The 20,810-nt window shown below is 40.7% G+C and overlaps 1 protein-coding gene across 6 annotated transcripts in view; it reads right to left on the reverse strand.

The window, feature by feature from the left end:
* Positions 1 to 330: 330 nt before the first annotated feature.
* The window catches only part of LMO7 (LIM domain 7), a 211,163-nt gene continuing 190,683 nt past the window's right edge, over positions 331 to 20,810 (reverse strand). For 5 of the 6 annotated variants that reach the window (XM_070471558.1, XM_070471559.1, XM_070471557.1 and 2 more), the window contains 13 exons: positions 20,620 to 20,680; positions 18,973 to 19,029; positions 17,084 to 17,109; positions 16,371 to 16,475; positions 12,280 to 12,372; positions 11,466 to 11,776; positions 10,465 to 10,530; positions 9,302 to 9,354; positions 6,498 to 6,711; positions 5,575 to 5,853; positions 3,630 to 3,738; positions 2,463 to 2,565; positions 331 to 1,097 (listed from right to left, as the gene is read on the reverse strand). In XM_070471558.1, the coding sequence (XP_070327659.1) occupies positions 1,075 to 1,097; positions 2,463 to 2,565; positions 3,630 to 3,738; positions 5,575 to 5,853; positions 6,498 to 6,711; positions 9,302 to 9,354; positions 10,465 to 10,530; positions 11,466 to 11,776; positions 12,280 to 12,372; positions 16,371 to 16,475; positions 17,084 to 17,109; positions 18,973 to 19,029; positions 20,620 to 20,680 (1,500 nt within the window). In that variant the 3' untranslated portion in view covers positions 331 to 1,074. The remainder of the gene's footprint in view (positions 1,098 to 2,462; positions 2,566 to 3,629; positions 3,739 to 5,574; positions 5,854 to 6,497; positions 6,712 to 9,301; positions 9,355 to 10,464; positions 10,531 to 11,465; positions 11,777 to 12,279; positions 12,373 to 16,370; positions 16,476 to 17,083; positions 17,110 to 18,972; positions 19,030 to 20,619; positions 20,681 to 20,810) is intronic. The other variant, XM_070471554.1, reaches the window with a different exon arrangement.

Consider the following 20,810-nt stretch of genomic DNA (forward strand, 5'->3'; position numbering starts at 1 on the left):
CTGTGGACAGAGGAGCCTGGAGGGCTGCTGTCCATAGGGTCGCACAGAGTCGGACACGACTGAAGCGACTTACCATGCATGCACGCATTGGATAAGAAAATGGCAACCCACTCCAGTATTCTTGCCTGGAGAATCCCAGGGACAGGGGAGCATGGTGGGCTGCCGTCTTTGGGGTCACACAGAGTCTGACAGGACTGAAGCGACTTCACATCAGCAGCAACAACAAAGATGTTAAAAATAAAACAGTATCAGAAAAGCCACACACTGAAACATAATTAAAAGCCTTGGAAGGCAGACAAACACAGATACACAAAGAAAAGGAAACACTCCTTAAATGCATCAAGCTTTATTTACAAATGCAGTTGTACAGAAAGGCTCACTAGTTTCTGAAGAAAACTTCTGGCATACAAACCATGATAATTTTCATGAATGAAAAGAAGCAGCTTTCTACTGAGAACTGCTTAGCAACAATTCTGGTGAAGAAAATAGAGCTCCCTCATCAAACAAATAAAATGTTACATAAGCTAAAAAAAAAAAAATTAACCATAATATTACATAAATGAAAAGAAGAATATGCAAAGCAAATTTGGAAGTGGATTTTAGTAAAATTTTCCATATGGCTCTGCATTAATTTAGTATATTTTATAATAAACAAAGCAAATGCTATTACATATTTATATTAACTATTTCAAATAATGTTTCAGAGTTAAAAAAAAAAACCACAATAAAATAACCCTCTTCAAAACACCGCTAGAAAGTCAATCGGATCATTATCAGCCTCAAAAAAAAATTTTTTTTAAGTTCTTGTTTTTTCCTGTGCTTTTATGATGCTGAATCCAAAAAGGAAATACTGCACTTTTTGCCACACATCATTACCGTCTTATAAATAAACAACAAAAATACAGGTTCTACCAAGACTATAATGCTCTGATGTAATCTAAAGAGGTCAGAAAAAGTGTTATTCTTTTTAAAAAAACAGAGCGAAAGGATGTTACAACATGTGTTTATAGATCTATATCAGCGGCAACCACCTCTTCCTCTATCTGCAGCAGGGCTTTCGGGTGGAGGCTGACATCACATGGCGGTTGGCCGTCCAGCTGATCAGGCAAGGAGAGAAGAAAGAAAAGCACTTAGATTCAGAAATACTCGAATATTGCCACTGGGATTCATAGTAGGAATGGCTCAGAGAATAACCCCATGAGGTAGAAAGAACTCTGTTACTCACTTAGGATAAAGCTAGGCAAACCCACAAAGTCTGGGTTCACAAGTCTTTTCTTTGCAAAAATGGGAGTAAAAATTAACTGCTGATACAGAAACAAGTTACACTCAACTCTCTGTTATTTGTCCTGGAGGAGAGAAAAGGCATGGGCAGTTTTTCCACGTTGATTCCAAAAATCAATTATATTTGGCTTTGGAATTTGGACTAAAGAGAGGAAAACTCACACACATACACACACTCCCCCCATTTCATGCCCAACCTTGACAGTCTCCAGCCTCAGTGCTGGCATCCAGGAATGGCCTGGACCAATGGCAAAAGAAGGCTCAAAACATGCTGACAGATAAGAGAGAGTTGACTGGGCTGACGCCATTTCCAAAGCACTCTTCACAGAAAGGCCACATAAATACCTCAGAGCTCAAAAGCACATGGTTTTGCTGATACCACTTGTAACCAACACCCTTTCACAATAAGGAAGAAACACATGTTACCAGCATCAAGGCTCAAAATATAAAAAGGAGGAATGGTAGTCTTTATGTAGCTATAAACAACAGGCGATCCAATTATGCTATCCGATATTTTATAGCACACTTACAGGCAAAAACATGCTTCGACACAAAATAAGCATGTGAAGTTTTTTAAAAACCCAGTTTTTTCAAAAATGATGCTGAAAGACTATGCAATCAGAATTAATGCTCTCTTTTTAAACTATTGTACATATTGATAGGATATGATTATATAGTAACAAACATATACCAACTACTCTTTATTCTCCTTTTAAACCACAGTCTTTAAGTTGGTCATATTCTAAATCACATAATCAGAACCACATTGGTAAATAATAGAGATCAGCTAAAACTATGAGGGGCCAATCCTCAGCCAAGCAACAGATGACAGGCTGTACAGAAGACTCCTTTTAACTGACTTGATTTGCACCCCTGAGTCATTAGAAATTTCCCCAGACTCTGAGCAGACTGAACTGCACTGAACATTGTCCTGACTCCCCAGTTGACATCCGTCTCCAGGTCCTCGGCCCCATACCCAACCCTGTGGAGCTGGAACCTGAGAAGTGACCCACTGACCCCTTACCCGGACCCTCTTTGAAGGGGCCAGAGTGAGATTCCTAAAGCCTGGAGCTCTAGGGCAGAAAGCTGCAAGGGGAGCTGGTCGGAGGTTCAGGCAAGTACATGGGAACCCGTGCTTTCTGTAAAAGACAAGAAATTTTCTCCCTGATTTGCTCTCTTACATTTGAATCTGAGATAGCAGTCGTTGCAGTACAGTTGGTTGTTTCGGATTCTGACTTCGGCTCCTGAGGAAGAGCCTCCGAGGTCACGCTCGCAGGCCACACACTGGGAGACAAACAAAAACAACAGGGAACACCCACACTTAGCTTAAGAAGCCTTGGGAACACTCCCAGGGTGGGGAAAAAAATGAGCAAAATAAAATGCAGTTTCTAAGCGCTTAGAGACATTTCAGCAAAGGGGGAAAAAAAAAAAGGCCAAAAGATAATTAGGTTAAAATGAAGCCTGCTGGATGAGACATGAAAGAATTCATAAAGCCAATTTTAAGAGCCAAGATTTCATTCTAACTATACCAAAAGAGTAGAAATGATTCATTGATTGGCTTAAAGAAGCTAACGCTTCCTTTCTCCCGGAGGATGGACAGGATTAAGCACCATGGGAAGGAACTGGCCAAGGGCAAGAAGACTAGGTTCTGGCTCTCTGCCCTGGAGTGGGCCATCCGGGCATCCCCATGAGTGTTCACACATGGTGCTTTCCCAAAATAACCATGGCTGGGTATTTTGGCTCCACATGCTCAAACACTAATAATTCTGACTCATTCTGTTATGTCAGGGAACAACCCGAGCCAGAGTCAGACAAGTTTAAAACAAGTTGAGCTCTTGCAGGACTCCAGGATCAACAACCAGAAGTTCTCTCTCTGGCCCAACACAAGTTCAAGAATCAAATAACTGTGTCTCTAAAGACAGATACTGCAAAATAAGGCCGTTATATAGCCTTACTTCTTTCTTTTGTGTAAGAATCCCTTAGCTGCGACTGTAAAAATATTTACAATGTAATTTCTTTCACACTCTCCCCATTCAAAGCTAGGTTTCTGGACACTTAGAATTTACGTCCCCATGCTGTTAATAACCATAGCATGTTAGAGGAAGCATTTATGCACTGTAAACTTTACTTATAGAATCTTAGGTTGGAGATAGGAAGCGCATGGTGCCTCCAGGGTCAAGGTGTGAAGAGGGCAGCAGGAGGAGGCCACTTGTGATTCCGAGGGCAGTGCAGACCGACAGAGGCAGCACCTAGCTTGTTAGTGGCGGGTCCACACCCAGCGCTCAAAGAAGCCATGCGCTCTCCAAGCAAAGCGTTGCAGGCCTGCAGGCTGTTTGGCTTAGTCTCACCTTAAAACAATGCAAATGATAACAAAGACCCAGGGACTCGATGATCATGGCGGCTCCTTTGCCCAGAATGTTATGACAGAAGGAGCACACTCGCTTCCCACTGACCGACCTAGACACAGGACGAGAATGGGAGGGAGGCTTTCATCCGTTTCAAACCTCTCATCTAAAACTCATTCAGGTATTAACATGAGCCATCCTTTATGAACGTCTTTATATATCCACGGGAGGAAAGCTTTCACCAGCCAACCAATCACGGCTTGATTGTACTGTACCTTGAAGGATCTCCACAATGGCTCTGGTGCCCTTGACATCTAGTTACAGAAATGAACGATTTCTGTCATCGGTCCATTCTGCTATCTCCCTTAGGCCACATCTGTCCTCAGCAAGGTTCTCATGCCCTTCTAATCCAGGTAAACCACCAAAGCACATCCCTTATCATGTTCTTTGCTTATTGCCACTAAAAGAGCATCCCCAGCTACTTCCAAGAGGCACTGCAAGTCTACTAAACCTATCCTCTCACCCTCATTTTGTCAACCTCCTTCTCATTCACCCAACAATCTAGTTAAACAGAAGCATTTCCTTAGTGCTTTCCTTCATGCCTCTGGCTTACTGGACTGCCTCTACAAAGAATGACATGAAAACTACTACAGCTAGCCTTCAGATAGGCATGGTGAGTCTCTGCTTTGCTTTGTTTACAAGTCTTATCTCCTCTCCCAGGCAGGAAGGTGAAGGTTACTTTTCTTTGCATCCCGCAGGATGGGCACAGCACTTCAGTGTCATTGCAAAGGGCGTTGCTGTTGAATGTCCCATGTTTGAGCACTTTGTGCTCTAGACAGAGACCTTTTCAGGGCAGAGAAGGCAGGGCAGCCCTGTCTCCTTTCTCCTTTCTAAGGGCAGGATTCTCAGTAAGTAAGCTTACTTACTGAGTACTTAAGTAAGTACTCTCTCCTCTGCCTTCCCCGATTCTATTCTTCCTTCCAAATTTACCATGAATCCTCATCGCTCCTTCCCTCAATTCAAACTCCCTGAGACCCATTATAGCTAGAATAAAAATATCTTCTCTGAACGAAATCCTTTAGTTGATAGCTTTAAAAAAATCTCAATATTAATCATTGTGTTTCTACTTTTCAGTATTTCATCGGCATTACAGGCTGGGAGAACTCCCTTCAGGTCTCAGCAGAAACACTGCTAGATGGTGTTTCATGAAGCCTCAGGGATCTGTGGAGAAGCTACACAGACCTAAAACCCCAACACATGTTGATGTCTGAGCTCTATTCCATATCAAAAAAACAAGACCCACCACTCTAACGCTCACAGTTCCCACAGCATATGCCCTGCAGGATTCAGTTGAAGTAATCTCAGCAAGATGCTGACCAGCCAGATAAGAGACAAGCAATGGTTTTAGAAATCAAAAGCCCCAAATGCAATAAATAACTTGAGAATTTTTAAAGCCAGCTTGCACAAAGTTCCACAGATGATGGGGCTGGGTTACAATGTCCTTTACACTCAGTCTCTATAAAATGAGTGTATATTACAGTCCTATTAAAACAGTCCAACATTTTACAGTACTGCTCTTACTCATCACTTTGCCATGCATTCACGAGCTACTGTATGTTTTTATGATTCCACAGCTGGGAATCTATTTAGGTCTGTCTGCATTTGAGACACTGACCACAGGCCCAAGTAAATGAGACAGTGGCAGAGTCATAACATTTTAAAGGCCTCCATGGCTTCATAAGACATCCATAAATACCCTTGGGTTGCCACGGAAAGACATTAAGGAAGCCTTCTGAATTGATCTGGGAAAGGAACACTAAATTTGACACATTCAAAAAGCCTTGTTCTTCTTTTTCGTTGGAACGCTTGGATGAGATCTGGGGAAACTTTTAATGAAAACTACCCTTTGAGTCTAAAGAAAGCAAAAGGAAAACCCCAAGGGCCTCACCTGCTGCGTGGCTGGGAGCCTGGCTGCTGAGCCGCGGGGGAATGGCTACGCGGTACGGGGGATGGGGCGGTGGTCTTCACAGAGCCAGCTGAGGGAGGGGGGATGCTGGAGGAGGGGTTCCGCATGTAGGCACGGTTTGATGTGGACAGCAGCTGAGGTGGGGGGTGACGGAAGTCTTGGACGGAGGAAGAGGCATAGACTCCTGACGGCTGACTGAGCCCCGGGGACTGTCGCCAAGAATTGGTTCTTGGGGAATCCAGGTTATCCAGAGATTCACCTCTGAAACACAGAAAGGATTCATCAGCTTATCAGCAGTGGAAAAATGAACAAAAGTAGCTTCAGTATTCATTTACCCCAGATACCTCTGCTAAGTTCATCCTCTCATCTGCAATTAATTTCTATCTACATATTTTCCTTAAAGCTGCAAATACCAGGTTTCCACACTTTGTGAACACCATTTTCATAATTCCAATCTAACCGTTATCTTATTAGAAACGGAGGCTTCATTTTTTAAAAATCATCATTCAAGGAAGCACTAAGCCCGTCAATTATTTAAATGCCTGAATCACACATCAGAACTCCAATCCAGCCTTGCAACCTAATAGCCACGTGGTTTTGCCTGCGTGCATTCCTTACTCAAGCCACAGCTTCTTTGTGGAAAAGCAGAATTACCACTCCTGCCTCAAGACACTCTTCCCGGATGAAGTGAGATGATGTAGATAAACTGCCTGCCATGGGTCTGCCACTAATCAGTGCTCCGGGTCAAGTGCCCAATGACATTGGTTCTGCTTCTCTCTCTCACAAAATCTTACATAAGAGAAGAAACGATGCCATCTCTTTCATCCAAAGTAGCCAGCACGCCTGGAAATTAAATATCTGCACCTCAGTACAGAAAGGGAAATCATTCCAAAGATGTCTCACACCTTCTCATAATCCCCGGCAGACAAATAGGCTCTTTGTTGACACTGGAACTGCGCTGTCGGATCCAGCTGTTGTCGTCATAAAGGGAGGTTCTCTTCCTCATTTCTTGGAGGATTTGCTGTCTCTCCAACTCCGCTCCTGATGGTGCTGGTTCCTTCTTCGAGCTCTTCTGTGATGAGCTACTGTTCCCACTTCGGTCTGCGTATCTATTGCTTCCTAAATTAAAAATATCGAAAGCTGCAGGATTAGTGCATTAAAAACAAGGATAATAGATAAATCTCCAAATACAGTAGAGCCAAAAAAGGAAAGTGACAGTGGGTACCCAGGTTCACATTATCAATTCTCAATGAGACTGCTGCCTCAGAAGATAAAGCAACAGTCTCTCCTGTCCCCGGAAATTCCAATTCCAGTCCCAGAGGCATATCAGGGGGACACTGGGGAAAACTAAGAAGCTGCCTAAAAAGGTCTTGGTCTTGATTTCAGCAGTATTAAATGACAAACTGCTCATCCAGAAAGTTTCTCTTCCATTATTTCCTTCCTTCCTGAATTAAAATTAGTCAAGCACCTGCTCACTGAATGCTTGCTATGATAATTCTGCAAGGGAACAGGGCTTTCTGTTCTTTCAAAAAATGTACACTCACCCCGGGGAGAGAGCCAAGACATAAAGGCATATACCTCCAGCTGACAAGGGGCTCTCCTGGTGACTCAGATGGTAAAGAATCCGCCTGCAGTGTGGGAGACCTGGGTTCAATCCCTGGGTTGAGAAGATCTCCTGGAGAAGGGAACAGCTACCCACTCCATTATTCTGGCCTGGAGAACTCCATGGACTATATAGTCCATGGAATCGCAAAGAGTTGGACACGACCGAGCAATTTTCACTTTCTTTTCTTTCCAGCTGACATGGCTCAAATCTCCATGGTGTTAAGTCACAGAATAAGTCATGACCAGACCATAGAAATGACAGCATACTCAATCACTGAAATGGCTTTTGTGAAACTGAAAAATAGCCAAGTAATCCAAATGATGGAAAGGAATGTTATCAGACTTGAATTTCTCTTTTTTTTTTGGACTTGTATCTCTTTTAAGAGAACTGACAAAGTGGTAGTTTGGATGTTGAATTTATGAATGACAATTAAGTCAGGTTTTATCCTTTAGAATAAAAAGTTCTGTCTCCTTAGATTTGCTGATAAAATCCTGATTTGAGTAAAACATCCATAACTTTGAGGGAACCTCCCCATTTTAACTTGGATTAGGAAATTTCACCTAAGGATTTTTCATTTGTTATCCAGATTCATGGCTATTGTCTTTCTTTCAAAATTCACTCTGCCAGGGTTTATCTTCCAGGAAGCAATGAGCAAGCCCACCAAAAATTTCTTATACACATCTATGTTTACACTGGTACATACACGCATCTTATCAATTTGGTCAGTTAGAATAAAATGTTTTCTATTTTAAAGATGGCTTACTGGAATAACCAAGTTTTCCAACAAAATATTTGATAACATCTACTGTGTGCTATTCAGGGGAGAAAATATATGTACAAAAATAGCCAGATCAATAACACAAGTCACAAATATTAAGAAGAACTATTTCCGAGAGTCATACTTGTTATTACTAACAGGTCACGTGTTTACTTTCAAATGAGAATATGATCACTGTATGTTAAAAATGTTTCATGGCAGATTATTTAAACTTTTATTTTAATGGTGACCTTGGGGCACAGGGGAAAAGAAACTGAAAATCCAAACAGGTAAGACCAGAGGAGCCAGATCAGAAAGCATCTGATAAGTTGGAAAATGAGAGAATAGTTTGGTTATAGTTAAGGGACCCTTATGGGGAAAACAATAGGCTGAACAGTTAAACTAGGACCAGATAATGAAAGGTTCCCTGTGTTAAGAGAAAGGGGGTGATCATGAAACCTACTAGAAACTACAAATTCTACAAGCTTTAACTCGAGGTTGTAAACTAGCTGCCATCAGACCACTGGGGCCTGTGGATATTGTTTGGCTCACAGCAGGTTACACAATTTTTTAAATTCCTGGTCAAACTTCCTGGTCAAAATTCCTTAAAATAAAAATTCAGACTTTTTTTTTTTACTTCTGTTTTTCAATAAGAGTTGGCAATCACGTTTGTATCTTCCCCCATGGCGGTGACAAACTGCAACAGGGGAGTAGTCTTCCCCTTAAATGGGCAGGTCCGTCAAGCTCACCTCACCCTACAGCTGGGTCTTCAGTTATTTACATAACTGACCAACACCTTCCTAACTCAAAGCCTGGTAGGCAAACGCTGCTTAAAATGGTTAGTTTTCTCCCCTTAGTTACATAACCTCAGTGATCTATGGTCCAGAAATTCACGTTATACTAAAAATATCAGGTTCCAAATTGTTTTTGCCAAGTTAGTGAAATCATCATTTTGAGTTTTTTGCCATCTTGTCATTTACATGTCCAGGTTCAGGTTTATATACAATTTCCTGGTCTGCTGCAGAAAATTACTGTCCCAATTTTTTGGCGGCAAAATAAAATCCACTATTACCAAACGGTATTGGCATCACTTTGCAAATTTTTCACATAATTTCTAAGGTATCTATAATCATTTTAATCTTGCAGTACTCCCTCCATTATAAACTAAAGCCAAAATAAGCACAAGATAATTCTGCTCTGATATGTAAATGCTAAAATTCCGTAGTATTTCAAATATGTAATCTTAATGAACCTGAAATGTCTTGACCTTAAAAATAGTAATCATAGGGTGTGATAGCATAGCTAAGCAGTCATGCTGAAAAATTTTGAAAAAAATTCACATTTACCATTTTTATTTGTGGGGAAATCATCCAATTCAGTAGTAGATCTGGATTTATTCCTAAAACATAGAACATATTACATATATCTCATAAAGAACAGTCTTTTCATATTTATGAAGTAAGAACACCAAAAAGATTATTTTTAAAGCAGTTGATTTATTTTCCATGTCTGTTGAGACCCATATTTATTTTCATATCAAGGAATTCTTCATGTACAAACTAGCAGAAAATGGTGACATCTCTAAAGAGAAAGGAGCATGATGCTAGAAAGAGACAGAAGCATGTGACAATCCTCTCAGTTTGATGACAGTGAAATCCTATGACTTTTTTGGAATGACTTGAATACTCTGACCCTCTTCTCTACCAGCTATCAATCTTAAGAGGCCATATGAAGCATCTACTATCAGACTGCCTAACATCAGACTGTCAATGCTTCCTCCATGCTCCCAAGGGTTAAGAAGTCAACTTAGGGGCCTTAGGGTCCTACTCTGACACAGTAACTCATCAAATGCCATCTTAGCATTCCAAAGAGGTGCCGGAGCACACTGGCATCGGCAACTTCTGAAACAGCCTGATTCTGTGATGGTAAACTTGGGTCTATATATCAATACATGCTCATCTCATTCTCCCTTTCTGGGCACAATTTCAAATACTAGTAATAATATATAATGTGCATTATCATATATATATATATATATGCACATTTATAATATATTAATACAGCATATAATTACATGCAACACAAAATATATCATAACTGTTAACAACATTCATGAATGGTTTCATTTGTATTAACATAGGAGAAAATGCTTTTAATGCATGATGTCTAGCTATACTCCTTAATGCCTCTAGGGCATGCTTTATCACAACTGCCTAGACTATTTCCTATTTTCTGGTGGTAGATACACTAGGAATCCAGTCAACTAAAGGAAGCAGTGACTGAGTCTATTCCAAAATGCTAACCCACAAAATCATAATCACGTCACTAAGTTTAGGGGTAGTTGGTTACACAGCAAAAGCCAATTGATACAAAGATCAATCAGCAGGATATCTTTGTATCCCATGAAAGAGCAAATGTTAACTTAGTCCTACAAAACACTTACACAAGCCCTCAGATATTCATCTGAAGCCAATTACTCCCACCAAATTACAATTAAAGTTCTACACACCTGTCACTAGGAAGCAAACCTGAAGATTCTGCCTCTCTCTTTGGTATGTCATAGGAATCAATAGGCCTAAAAGATGGAAAAGGAGTTTAAGGTCAAAATGTTAGAACTTAATGCCTTCTCAGAGTTCAAGAAACGAATATCAAAATAATGTTATTATAGCCTCTTTCTCAGAATAGACTATTCTCAGAATGGTCTCTGAGTTGAAAACTAAACAAACAGAAGTATTTTAATCCATCTCTACAGAAAACAGAGACCCACTACCATCAATAGACATTTGCAATTCATTCATCCTGCAAACATACACTAATTGCCAGCTATGTTTCAGTACTATTCCAGGCCTGGGCTGGTAAACAAAATAAACTTATTGGCTTCTTAATACATTTTAGTGGGATGGGCAGGTTAACAGGAGTAAATAAATGCATAATGTAAAGCAGGCAAGTGCATACTGGAGAGAAGGGGTGAGGGAAGAGGCATGTATTTCAGGTGAGGTATTGTGCAAAGTCTGACAAGGTGATATAGGAGCAGAGACTTAAACAAAATGACTGAGCCACACAAGCATGTAAGGGAAGCCTTCTCCAGATACAGGGACTAGAAAATGTGAAAGTCTCAGGGCAGAATAAACTGGACATTTTTATGGAAGGAAAAGGAGGCCACTGTGACCGGAAGCGACCAAGTGAGGTGAAGAGTGGTAGGCAGTTGGGTAGACCAGAAAGCCAAGATGCAGCTCACCCAAGCTGCCTGGGCTTTGGTGAGGATGTTGGATGATGTTGTAATATGACAGGGAGCACCAGGGGAACTCGGAGCAGGAAGTCAGGTGACAAGCTCAGACAGACAATGGAAAGAGTTCACTCTGCCTGGGTTCCCCTGTGTAAAGGATGGACGGTGGGGAGCAAGAGGACCAAGTAGGTGCCTCTGAAGCAGGGAATGGATATGGCTGTATCCATCCAACTAAGCCAAGACAACTGAAAACCCACACGAGCCCTCTGGCCGTGAAGACAGACCTTCTGTACTGGTATATTTTGATGGAAGTTTCCCTCTCTTTCTCTGCCTGGTGCTTCTGTTCGGCCTCACGCCGCTTCTGCTGCTGCTCTTCCTGATACTGCTGCTCCTTCCTCTCTCTCTCAAGAGTGAGCTGTTCCTGCAGCCGCTTCCTTTGGTCCTCATTCGCGTCTTCCTCCTGCTGCTGCTGCCTCATCTTCTCCTCTGCCCGCGTTCCTTCCTTGTCGGGAGACTTGGACTCCTCACCCCTGGTGGCCAGGGCAGGCTCCCGGGCCGTCAGAGAAATGCTGTTTGAGTTCAGGACCATCAGTTCCTACATGACCAGGGAGAAGAGAAACCCGTCTAAACCTGTGCATTTCTATCATTCCACAAAGACGTCTATATTCAGTTTTAAATGATACTTATTGTAGTTGGCCCAGAATTCCACTTGAAATAATACATATAGTTTTATAGCTCAATCACATTGTTGTATGGCAGAAACCAAGACAATAATATGCTCTAATTTAAAATGTTCAAAAAAAAATAAAAAGAAAGAGTTTTATCACAGACAAAAACACATGTGGGGAGTGGAGTTGTAACACAGAAGAGGAAGACGCACTTAAAGTCTACTGACAGGATTGCTTAGTGACACAACAGAGCAACTAGGAGAAAGGCTGAAACGTCAAAGCATAATTGTGACAAACCACAGCCTGGTACATTGAGAGAGTGACATAAGTGAATGTGTGACCAAAGCCACGTGAAACGGGGTAATTCCATTTTACAGGCCCTTTCAGCAACAAGGTAGGGAAGAAAGAAGATGACATGATCCAACACTACCTCAGTCAAGTACTTGGAATTCTCTCTCTCAGCCTCCTGCTTAGCCCTCTGCCACTCTTCCCTCAGTTTTTCCTGTTCTCGTTGATATTTTTCCTATAAGATGAGATGGCATATTAAGTAATATGCTAATGATATTAAACAATCCCTTATTTGGATTTTGGCCAGTTCTACCCTCTACCTCCGTATTTAAAGACAGAGACATTGATTTGACCAATCAGATTTGCATCACTAAAGTAGAAAATAGCTCATATTGAGCTAAAATGCAGACAGGGAAGAGTAGACACTGGGAACTGAACCCACATACACCTTTTCTTGGCTGTAATTCATGGAAGCCCCCAGCTAACTGGAAGGGGCACTGAACTACTCTGCAATAGACTGAGCGTACAGTGTGTGTGGGTAGGTCCTTAAGAATCTATAAACCTCTCATGAATAAGAAAAGCCACAAAATGATGATGCTACATTGTCTAAAAATATTTGTTGTTCAATCACTAAGTCATGTTTGACTCTTTGCAACCCCACAGACAGGGGTCTCCAGGCTTCTCTGTCCTCCACTATCTCCCAGAGTTTGCTGAAGTTCATGTTCATTGAGCTGGTAATGTTATCTAACCATCTCATCCTCTGCCACCCACTTCACTTTTTGCCTGCAGTCTTTCCCAACATCAGGGTCTTTCCCAATGAGTCAGCTCTTTGCATTAGATGGCCAAAGTATTGGAGCTTCAGCTTCAGCATCAGTCCTTCCAACAGATATTCAGGGTTGATTTCCTTTAGGATTGTCTGGTTTGATCTCCGTGCAGTACAAAAGTGTCTGAAGAGTTTTCTGCATCACCACAATTCAAAGCATCAATTCTTCGGTGCTCAACCTTCTTTATGTTCCAACTCTCACATCCATACATGACTACTGGAAAAACCATAGCTTTGACTATACAGACCTCTGTCAGCAAAGTGATGTGTCTGCTTTTTAATATGCTGCCTAGGTTTGTCACAGCCTTCCTTCCAAGGAGCAAGCATTTTTTAAATTTCGTGACTGCAGTCACCATCCACAGTGATTTTGGAGCCCAAGAAAATAAAGTCTGTCTCTGGTGGTGGTGGTGGTTTAGTCCCTAACTCGTGTCCGTCCGACTCTAGAGATCTCATAGGCTGTAGCCTGCCAGGCTCTTCTGTCCATGCGAGTCTTCTGGCAAGAATACTGGAGTGGGTTGCCATTTCCTTCTCCAGGGGATCTTCCTGACCCAGAAATTGAACCTGGGCCTCCTGCACTGCAGGCAGACTCCTTACTGACTGAGCTATAAGGAAAGACCCCTGCGAGGGAAGTCACTGCTTCCACTTTTTCCCTTTCTATTTGCCATGAAGCAATGGAACTGGATGCCGTGATCTTAGTTTTTTAAATGCTGAGTTTCAAGCCAGCTTTCTCACTGTCCTCTCTCACTTTCATCAAGAGACTTTTTTGTTCCTCTTCACTTTCTGCCATTAGAGTAGTTATCATCTGTATATCAGAGGTTACTGATATTTCTCCCGGCAATCTTGATTACGACTTGTGATTTATCCAGCCCAGCATTTCACATGATATACTCTACATATAAGTGAAATAAGAAGGGTGACAATATATAGCCTTTTTGTACTCCTTTCCCAATTTTAACCAGTCCGTTGTTCCATGTATGGGTCTAAATGTTGCTTCTTGGTCTGCATACAGGTTTCTCAGGAGACAGGTATGGTGGTTTGGTATTCCCATCTCTTTAAGAATTTTCCACAGTTTGAGGTGATCCATGTAGTCAAAGGCTTTCGTGAAATCGATGAAGCAGTAGCTGTTTTTCTGGGACTCCCTTGCTTTCTCTGTGATCCAACAAATGTTGGCAATTTGATCTCCAGTTCCTCTGCCTCTTCAAAACTGAGCTTGTACATTTGGAAGTTCTTGGTTCATGTACTGCTGAAGCCTATCTTGACGGATTTTGAGCATAACCTTACTAGAATGTCAAATAAGCACAACTGTACAGTAGCTTTGCCCTTGAGATTGGAATGAAGACTGATCTTTTCCAGTCTTGTGGTGCTGCTGAATTTTCCAAATTTGCTGGCATACTGAGTGCAGCACTTTTACAGCATCATCTTTTAGGATTTGAAATAGCTCAGCTGGAATTCTGTCCCCACCACTAGCTTTGCTTGTAGTAATGCTTCCTAAGACCCACCTAACTTCACACTCTAGAATGTCTGGCTTTAGGTAAGTAACCACACCATCATGGTCATCTGGGTCATTAAGATCTCTTTTGTATAGTTCTGTTCTGCCTCTGTCAGGTCCATACCGTTTCTGTCCTTTAATGTGCCCATCTTTGCATGAAATGTTCCCTTGGTATGTTCAATTTTCTTGAAAAGATCTCTAGTCTTTCCCATCCTCTTGTTTCCTCTATTTCTCTGCATTTTTCACTAATGAAGGCCTTCTCATCTCTCCCTGCTATTCTCTGGAACTCTGCATTCAGTTGGATGTATCTTTCCTTTTTTCCCTTGCCTTTCACTTCTCTTCTTTTCTCAGCTATTTGTGAAGTCTCCTCAGACAACCTGTTTGCCTTCTTACATTTCTTTTTCTTTGGGATGGTTTTGGTCACTGCCTCCTCCACAATGTTATGAACCTCTGTTCATAGTTCTTCAGACACTCTATCAGATCTAATCCCTTGAATCTATTTGTCACCTCCACTATATCATCTTAAGGGATTTGATTTAGGTCATACCTGAATGGCCCAGTGGTTTTCCCTACTTTCTTCAATTTAAGTCTGAATTTTGCAATAAAGAGCTCACGATCTGTGAGCCACACTCAGCTCCCAGTCCTGTTTTTGCTGACTATATAGAGCTTCTCCATCTTTGGCTGCAAAGAACATAATCAATCTGATTTCAGTATTAACCAACTGGTGATGTCCATGTGTAGAGTCATCTCTTGGTTTGTTGGAAGAGGGTGTTTGCTATAACCAGTGTGTTCTCTTGACAAAACTCTGTAATCCTTTGCCCCGCTTCATTTTATACTCCAAACTTGCCTGTTATTCCAGGTATCTCTTGACTTCCTACTTTTGCATTATAACCCCCTATGACGAAAAGGACATCTGTTTTTTGTGTTAGTTGCAAAAGATCTTGTAGGTCTTCATAGAAATGGTCAACTTCAGCTTCTTTGGCCTCAATGGTTGGGGCACAGACTTGGAATACTATAATGTTGAATGGTGTGCCTTAGAGACAATCAAGATCATTCTGTCATTTTTGAGGTTGCCTCCAAGCACTGCATTTCAGACTCTTTTGTTGACTATGAAAGCTACTCCATTTCTTCTTAGGGATTCTTGCCCACAGTAGTACATATAATGCTCATCTGAATTAAATTCACCCATTCCCATCCATTTTAGTTTGCTGATTCTTAAGATGTTGAAGTTCACTCTTGCCATCTCTTATTTGACCATATCCAACTTAATTTGATTCATGAATCTAACATTCCAGGTTCCTATGCAATACTGTTCTTTACAGCATTGGACTTTACTTTCACCACCAAACATATCCACAACTGAGCACTGCTTCCACTTTGGCCCAGCCGCGTCATTCTTTCCAGAGCTATTAGTAATTGTCGTCAGCTCTTCCCCAGTAGCATATTGAACACCTTCCAACCTGGTGGGCTCATCTTCTGGCATCATATCTTTTTGCCTTTTCATACTGTCCATGGGGTTCTCCAGGCAAGAACAGTGGAGTGGGTTGCCATTTTCTTCTCCAGTGGACCAGATTTTGTCAGAACTCTTCACTGTGACCCATCCGCCTTGGGTGGCCCGATGCAGCATGGCTCGTTGCTTCATTGAGTTATGCAAGCCCTTTCGGGCACGACAAGGCTGCAATCCATGAAGGTGGCTAAAAATATACCCAGAGACTAACAAATAATTTAAAAAGGATGACTCCAGAAATTTTCAAAACAGAAAAGTATTTCATACAAAACATGCTACATATCAAAAGATTTGTTAATTATGTGGTTATCGGCTTTTCACTTTTGAAGTTGCTTCTTAATACCAGTTGACATTGAGCAGGAGGAGCTCTTAGAGCAAATGTAGCTCCTGCGGATCCACTCTGCTCTGCTCTACCTGCAGCAGCCGGTCCTGCTCCTTCTGCCATCTCTCCTGCCGCTTCCGCTCCTCCTCTGGATCCCAGGCCCAGCGACTTGGGGCACTGATGGTTGGGACTGGAAGCTGCCAGGTCGAAAGAGAAGAGGTGTAAACCAAGAAGAATATGTTACTTCATGAAGTCATCTACTGAAGTACTTTTGCATACATGAATTATTCAGATCACCCTCGGCCTACGCTGTACCAAAGGAGAATGGGCTTTATATTTCAAAGTAGGTCTCTTAACACAAATGGAACTCACCTATGAAACAGAAAGAGATTCACAAACATAGACAACAGACTCCTGGCTGGCAACAGGGAGGGGGACAGGGGAATGGGTGAGGACTGGATTCAGAGTTTGGGTTTAGAAGATGCACAGTGTTTTATATAGAATGGATAAACGACAAGGTCTCATTGTATAGCACAGAGAACCACATTCAATATCCTGTAATAAATCATAATGGACAAAATATAAAAAAGAGCATATATACATGTAACTGAATCACTCTGCTGTACACTGGAAATGAACACAATATTCTAGGTCAACTATACTTCAATTAAAAAAAGGGTCTCTTCATATTGGAAAGGATAAACTCTCACGCAGCTTAAAGTAACAATAAGTGATGCTACTGTGCACTAATTCAGCCCCACCCAAGCCTCCTTGTTTATTCCAAAACCAAACGAAGACTACTTACATCAGGAACCACAGAATCGGAGCTTCCTATGTTAGAGCGTGTGGGCAAGGAAAAAATAAAAAAACAATGTAAGTCTTCATTTCCATGAAATAATTCCCTTCAGAAAGTTGTATCACTAAGCTGGTTCTATGCTAGTATACTAAGTGACATCAGTTGTTTTCAAACAACAGTAAGTTTCTCTTTAGTTGAATCTGCTTGTCACTTATCTTCAGAATTCAAAGCCAGTGAAAAAGATCAACAGTGAATGCCCAAGTTACAGCCCAGCTTGAGGCAGAGATACAGGTATATTTCTAAGGAGTCTCAGGGCTCTTTTATGAACAGGGTGAATAATATTCTCAGAGCCTAATAGAAAAAATTGAATTTCAAATATTACAACATCTATACAACCCACTTTTTTTACTCGATGCTATTCAATTACACTGTGACAGGTGTAAGTCACATTTTTCAGGGTTTATTGCCAATGAGCTACTTTTCTGAAATAAGTCACCAACAAACATGTTCATGAAATATTTCCCTTTGCTTGCCTATTATTTGAAACACAAAGATTCAGACTTCATGTGTAAACTTATGGGCAGAAGGTCATTCTTTTTATTCTTAGGGGGCCTACATAACTGTGTTTGCCTGAATATGGTACAATGATTATAAACATGTAAGCCAGTTTCATAAAATACATTCTTGTACTGTATTTTTTCATTTTTCCTGAAACCTCAGCTGTCAAATTATTCACTTACACAATGAAATTTTTCAGAAAACTGCTTTTGAGATTTAGGAAAATATTCTTCCCTAAAATTGTTGCGGAAAAGTGAGTGAAAATTACAATGGAGAAAGAAAAGGAATTGCTTTATTTTAGCCAATTTGAACTAGGAGTATCACATGGTTTCAATTAAATTACCACTGAAAAATCGGAGTTGAACAAAAAATGTCAAACCCACTAAGGCTACTGACACAAATAAACCCTTGCACATGCATAGCTGGAAAGCTAGTTTATGGTTGAAAAGACATCTTAATTCACCAAAAGTGCCTATGAGGAAATTAACACAAAATACACAGATCCAGTAAGTGTTATGTTATAAGGCAAGTTTGTAAATATTATGGATAACCTTAAAAGTAAGAAACAATGACATTTTAGACACCAACAGCACACTCCCTATTGACTGTGCCATTGCATCTCAAATGTTGGATATTACTTATAGGTTCTTGATTGCAAAACACAGTGTTCAAACTGCATCCATGAGACAGAGCATGAGACAAACGTGAATGGCAGCAAAAGCCACATGCAAAGCACCCTGTGAGCAGCACTGCCCGACTACACCAACAGAGGGGCTGTTCAAGCACACTCGCTGACAGGTGTGTACAAAATTTACTCTTAACTCACTTCAAAGTCAGCATAGCAGTCCTAGTAACACTCCAAAGTCCTCATCCAAATAGCAGTCAGTGATTCTGCTCTTTATTCAGAGCATTTTCCATAACCCAAAATTTGATGTTTTAGGAGTTGGCCAATTGCATGTTGGTGTAATCTAATAGTATGCAATTCGCAGGAAGCAGTAAGACATACATGAAATTTCTCATTTCTCACTGTCACCCAGTGGCAAGAAGTGTGTGTTTAAACAGCATCTTAGTTTTTTTTTTTATTACAGAAAAAAAAAAAACAAAACAAACTTCAGAGGTATACAAAGGACACGCAAAGACCCATTACCACAGAGGTAGACCCATGAACTGTAAGAAAAGCCTGATGACCCTAGGGAAAGAATGGAAATGGGTTATATTGCTTGGTCATGATGATGGCCACATTGAAGAGGCTCAGTGCCGAGCACCACAGACTATCAGGAGAGAGTGGAGAGTGTGAACAATTCCATGAAAGTACATGAATTGTTAGCTTGGCAGTTTACCTTGTTCAAAAAACTGTGATCGCCTTTTTAAGTTTTTCAAAGATATAGGTTCAGAGGCTAGTTGAAAAATACAAAAAAACAAAAATGTATATCAATATCATGTCATTCATTTTAATCTCTCACCACTGGAAAACTAAATGATACTTGATACATTTTTCCAATCTGTAGCAATATTATTTTTCAAGTGACAAAACTGATAGCCATAGAAGATAGGGGTTATTTCAATGCACAAAGACACACATAGTTTTAGTAGTCTATAACTACGTTCAAATTAGTAACAGGAACTAATATTTTGATTAATAAATTTTAGCAGCTAGCATCAGTTTCATAGAAGCTGAAGTACTGTCTTCCACACCAGATCACACAGCTTTAGGGAAATAGAAATTAAAATTTTTTGCTTAGGCTAGTCAATTCAAAGTCTTAAGTATAAGGAGAATTGCTTGTAACTAAGAGTTTCATAATACATAGAAGTTTTAGAAAAGGAACTAAAAAAATGGGGAGAACAAGAAAATAAAAAATATCCAGAGAACAATTTTTTAAAAAGCAACAATTAAAACATTCTTCTTAACTAGGCTTCCCTGGTAGCTCAGAAGGTAAAGAATCTGCCTGCAGAGCGGGAGACCTGGGCCAAGAAGATCTCCTGGAGAAGGGACTAGAAACCCACTCCAGTATTCTTGCCAGGAGAGTTCTACGGACAGAGAAGCCTGGTGGGCTAAGTCCATGGGGTGGTAAAGAGTCGGACACAACTGAACAACAGACACTAACTATTTTGCTCTAGTTTCCAAGATGTTATAGCCATTAACTTTAAAAAGGAAAAAAGCAAACAGAGTCACTTCCAGCTATCATAAATTAAATACAAAAATAAATAATCAATAAAAGAAGGAAAATTTAAAAACTTGGTTTGACTTTGACATCAGATATTATGAATGGACAAATGCAGACTCAAAATCACCAAACCACTGAGAAAACCCAGCCCTGTGCCTGGCAGTCTAGTTTCATGCTAAGAGAAGCTTCAACTTCTTTGAGTTTCTCCCTGCCTATATGGACCAGATCTTTCTTATTCACTTTGTCTGCCTAAGCCACAGCACACAGAATGTGGTAGCTCAGTTATTTGTAGATGGACAGGAGAAGGAAAGGAGTGGTAACTCCATACTACAAAGTTTCCCCAGATGCTCTATGTTTGCTTTTCATTACAAATGGGTATTTTTTTTCCTAACAATCATTATTGCCACTGGCATTTCCCTATTACTAGATGCTTCCAAGCTTGACCCTTTGACAACAATTAAGGGGGAAAGGAAACCTCACACATTGTTTCATATTTAACTAAGATTCCCCTTGCCAGCACACCATAGCAAGAAGGCTGATGGCCTCCAGAAAACCAGTCTTTCTTATTTGGATTAGACACATAGGTGCTCAGAGCTCCTGCAGAGGCTGCCAAAGCTTTGTTTGCAGTTCCTGGACTATTCAACATTGGAACTGAACGCCCTTCCACCTGGCTGCAATTGGATCTGTGTGCTAACCTTTGAGTTTCAGCTTGCACTGGATCAGTTTTGCTTTCACTCAGAGATATTAATTTTTATAATAGCAGAACTTGAGTGCAGTGACTTTTCCTATATTTTAAATGTAAGCTATAAAGGCAATGTTTACCTTTTGAATCAAAAGTATTGCTTTCATCACGAATTCCATTGATTTCTTTTGATTCAGTATTCTAGAAAGGATAAAAATGGCAGTTAACATTCTCTCCAGTTGGACACTGGGCTTAAATAATCCATTTCTCATCAATAAACATATCTGCTAACAGGATGAGCTTTTCAGGATATTAATATATTCCTTATAGC

The sequence above is a fragment of the Odocoileus virginianus genome, chromosome 8 (assembly GCF_023699985.2).
Source record: "Odocoileus virginianus isolate 20LAN1187 ecotype Illinois chromosome 8, Ovbor_1.2, whole genome shotgun sequence".
NCBI classification, from domain to species: domain Eukaryota; kingdom Metazoa; phylum Chordata; class Mammalia; order Artiodactyla; family Cervidae; genus Odocoileus; species Odocoileus virginianus.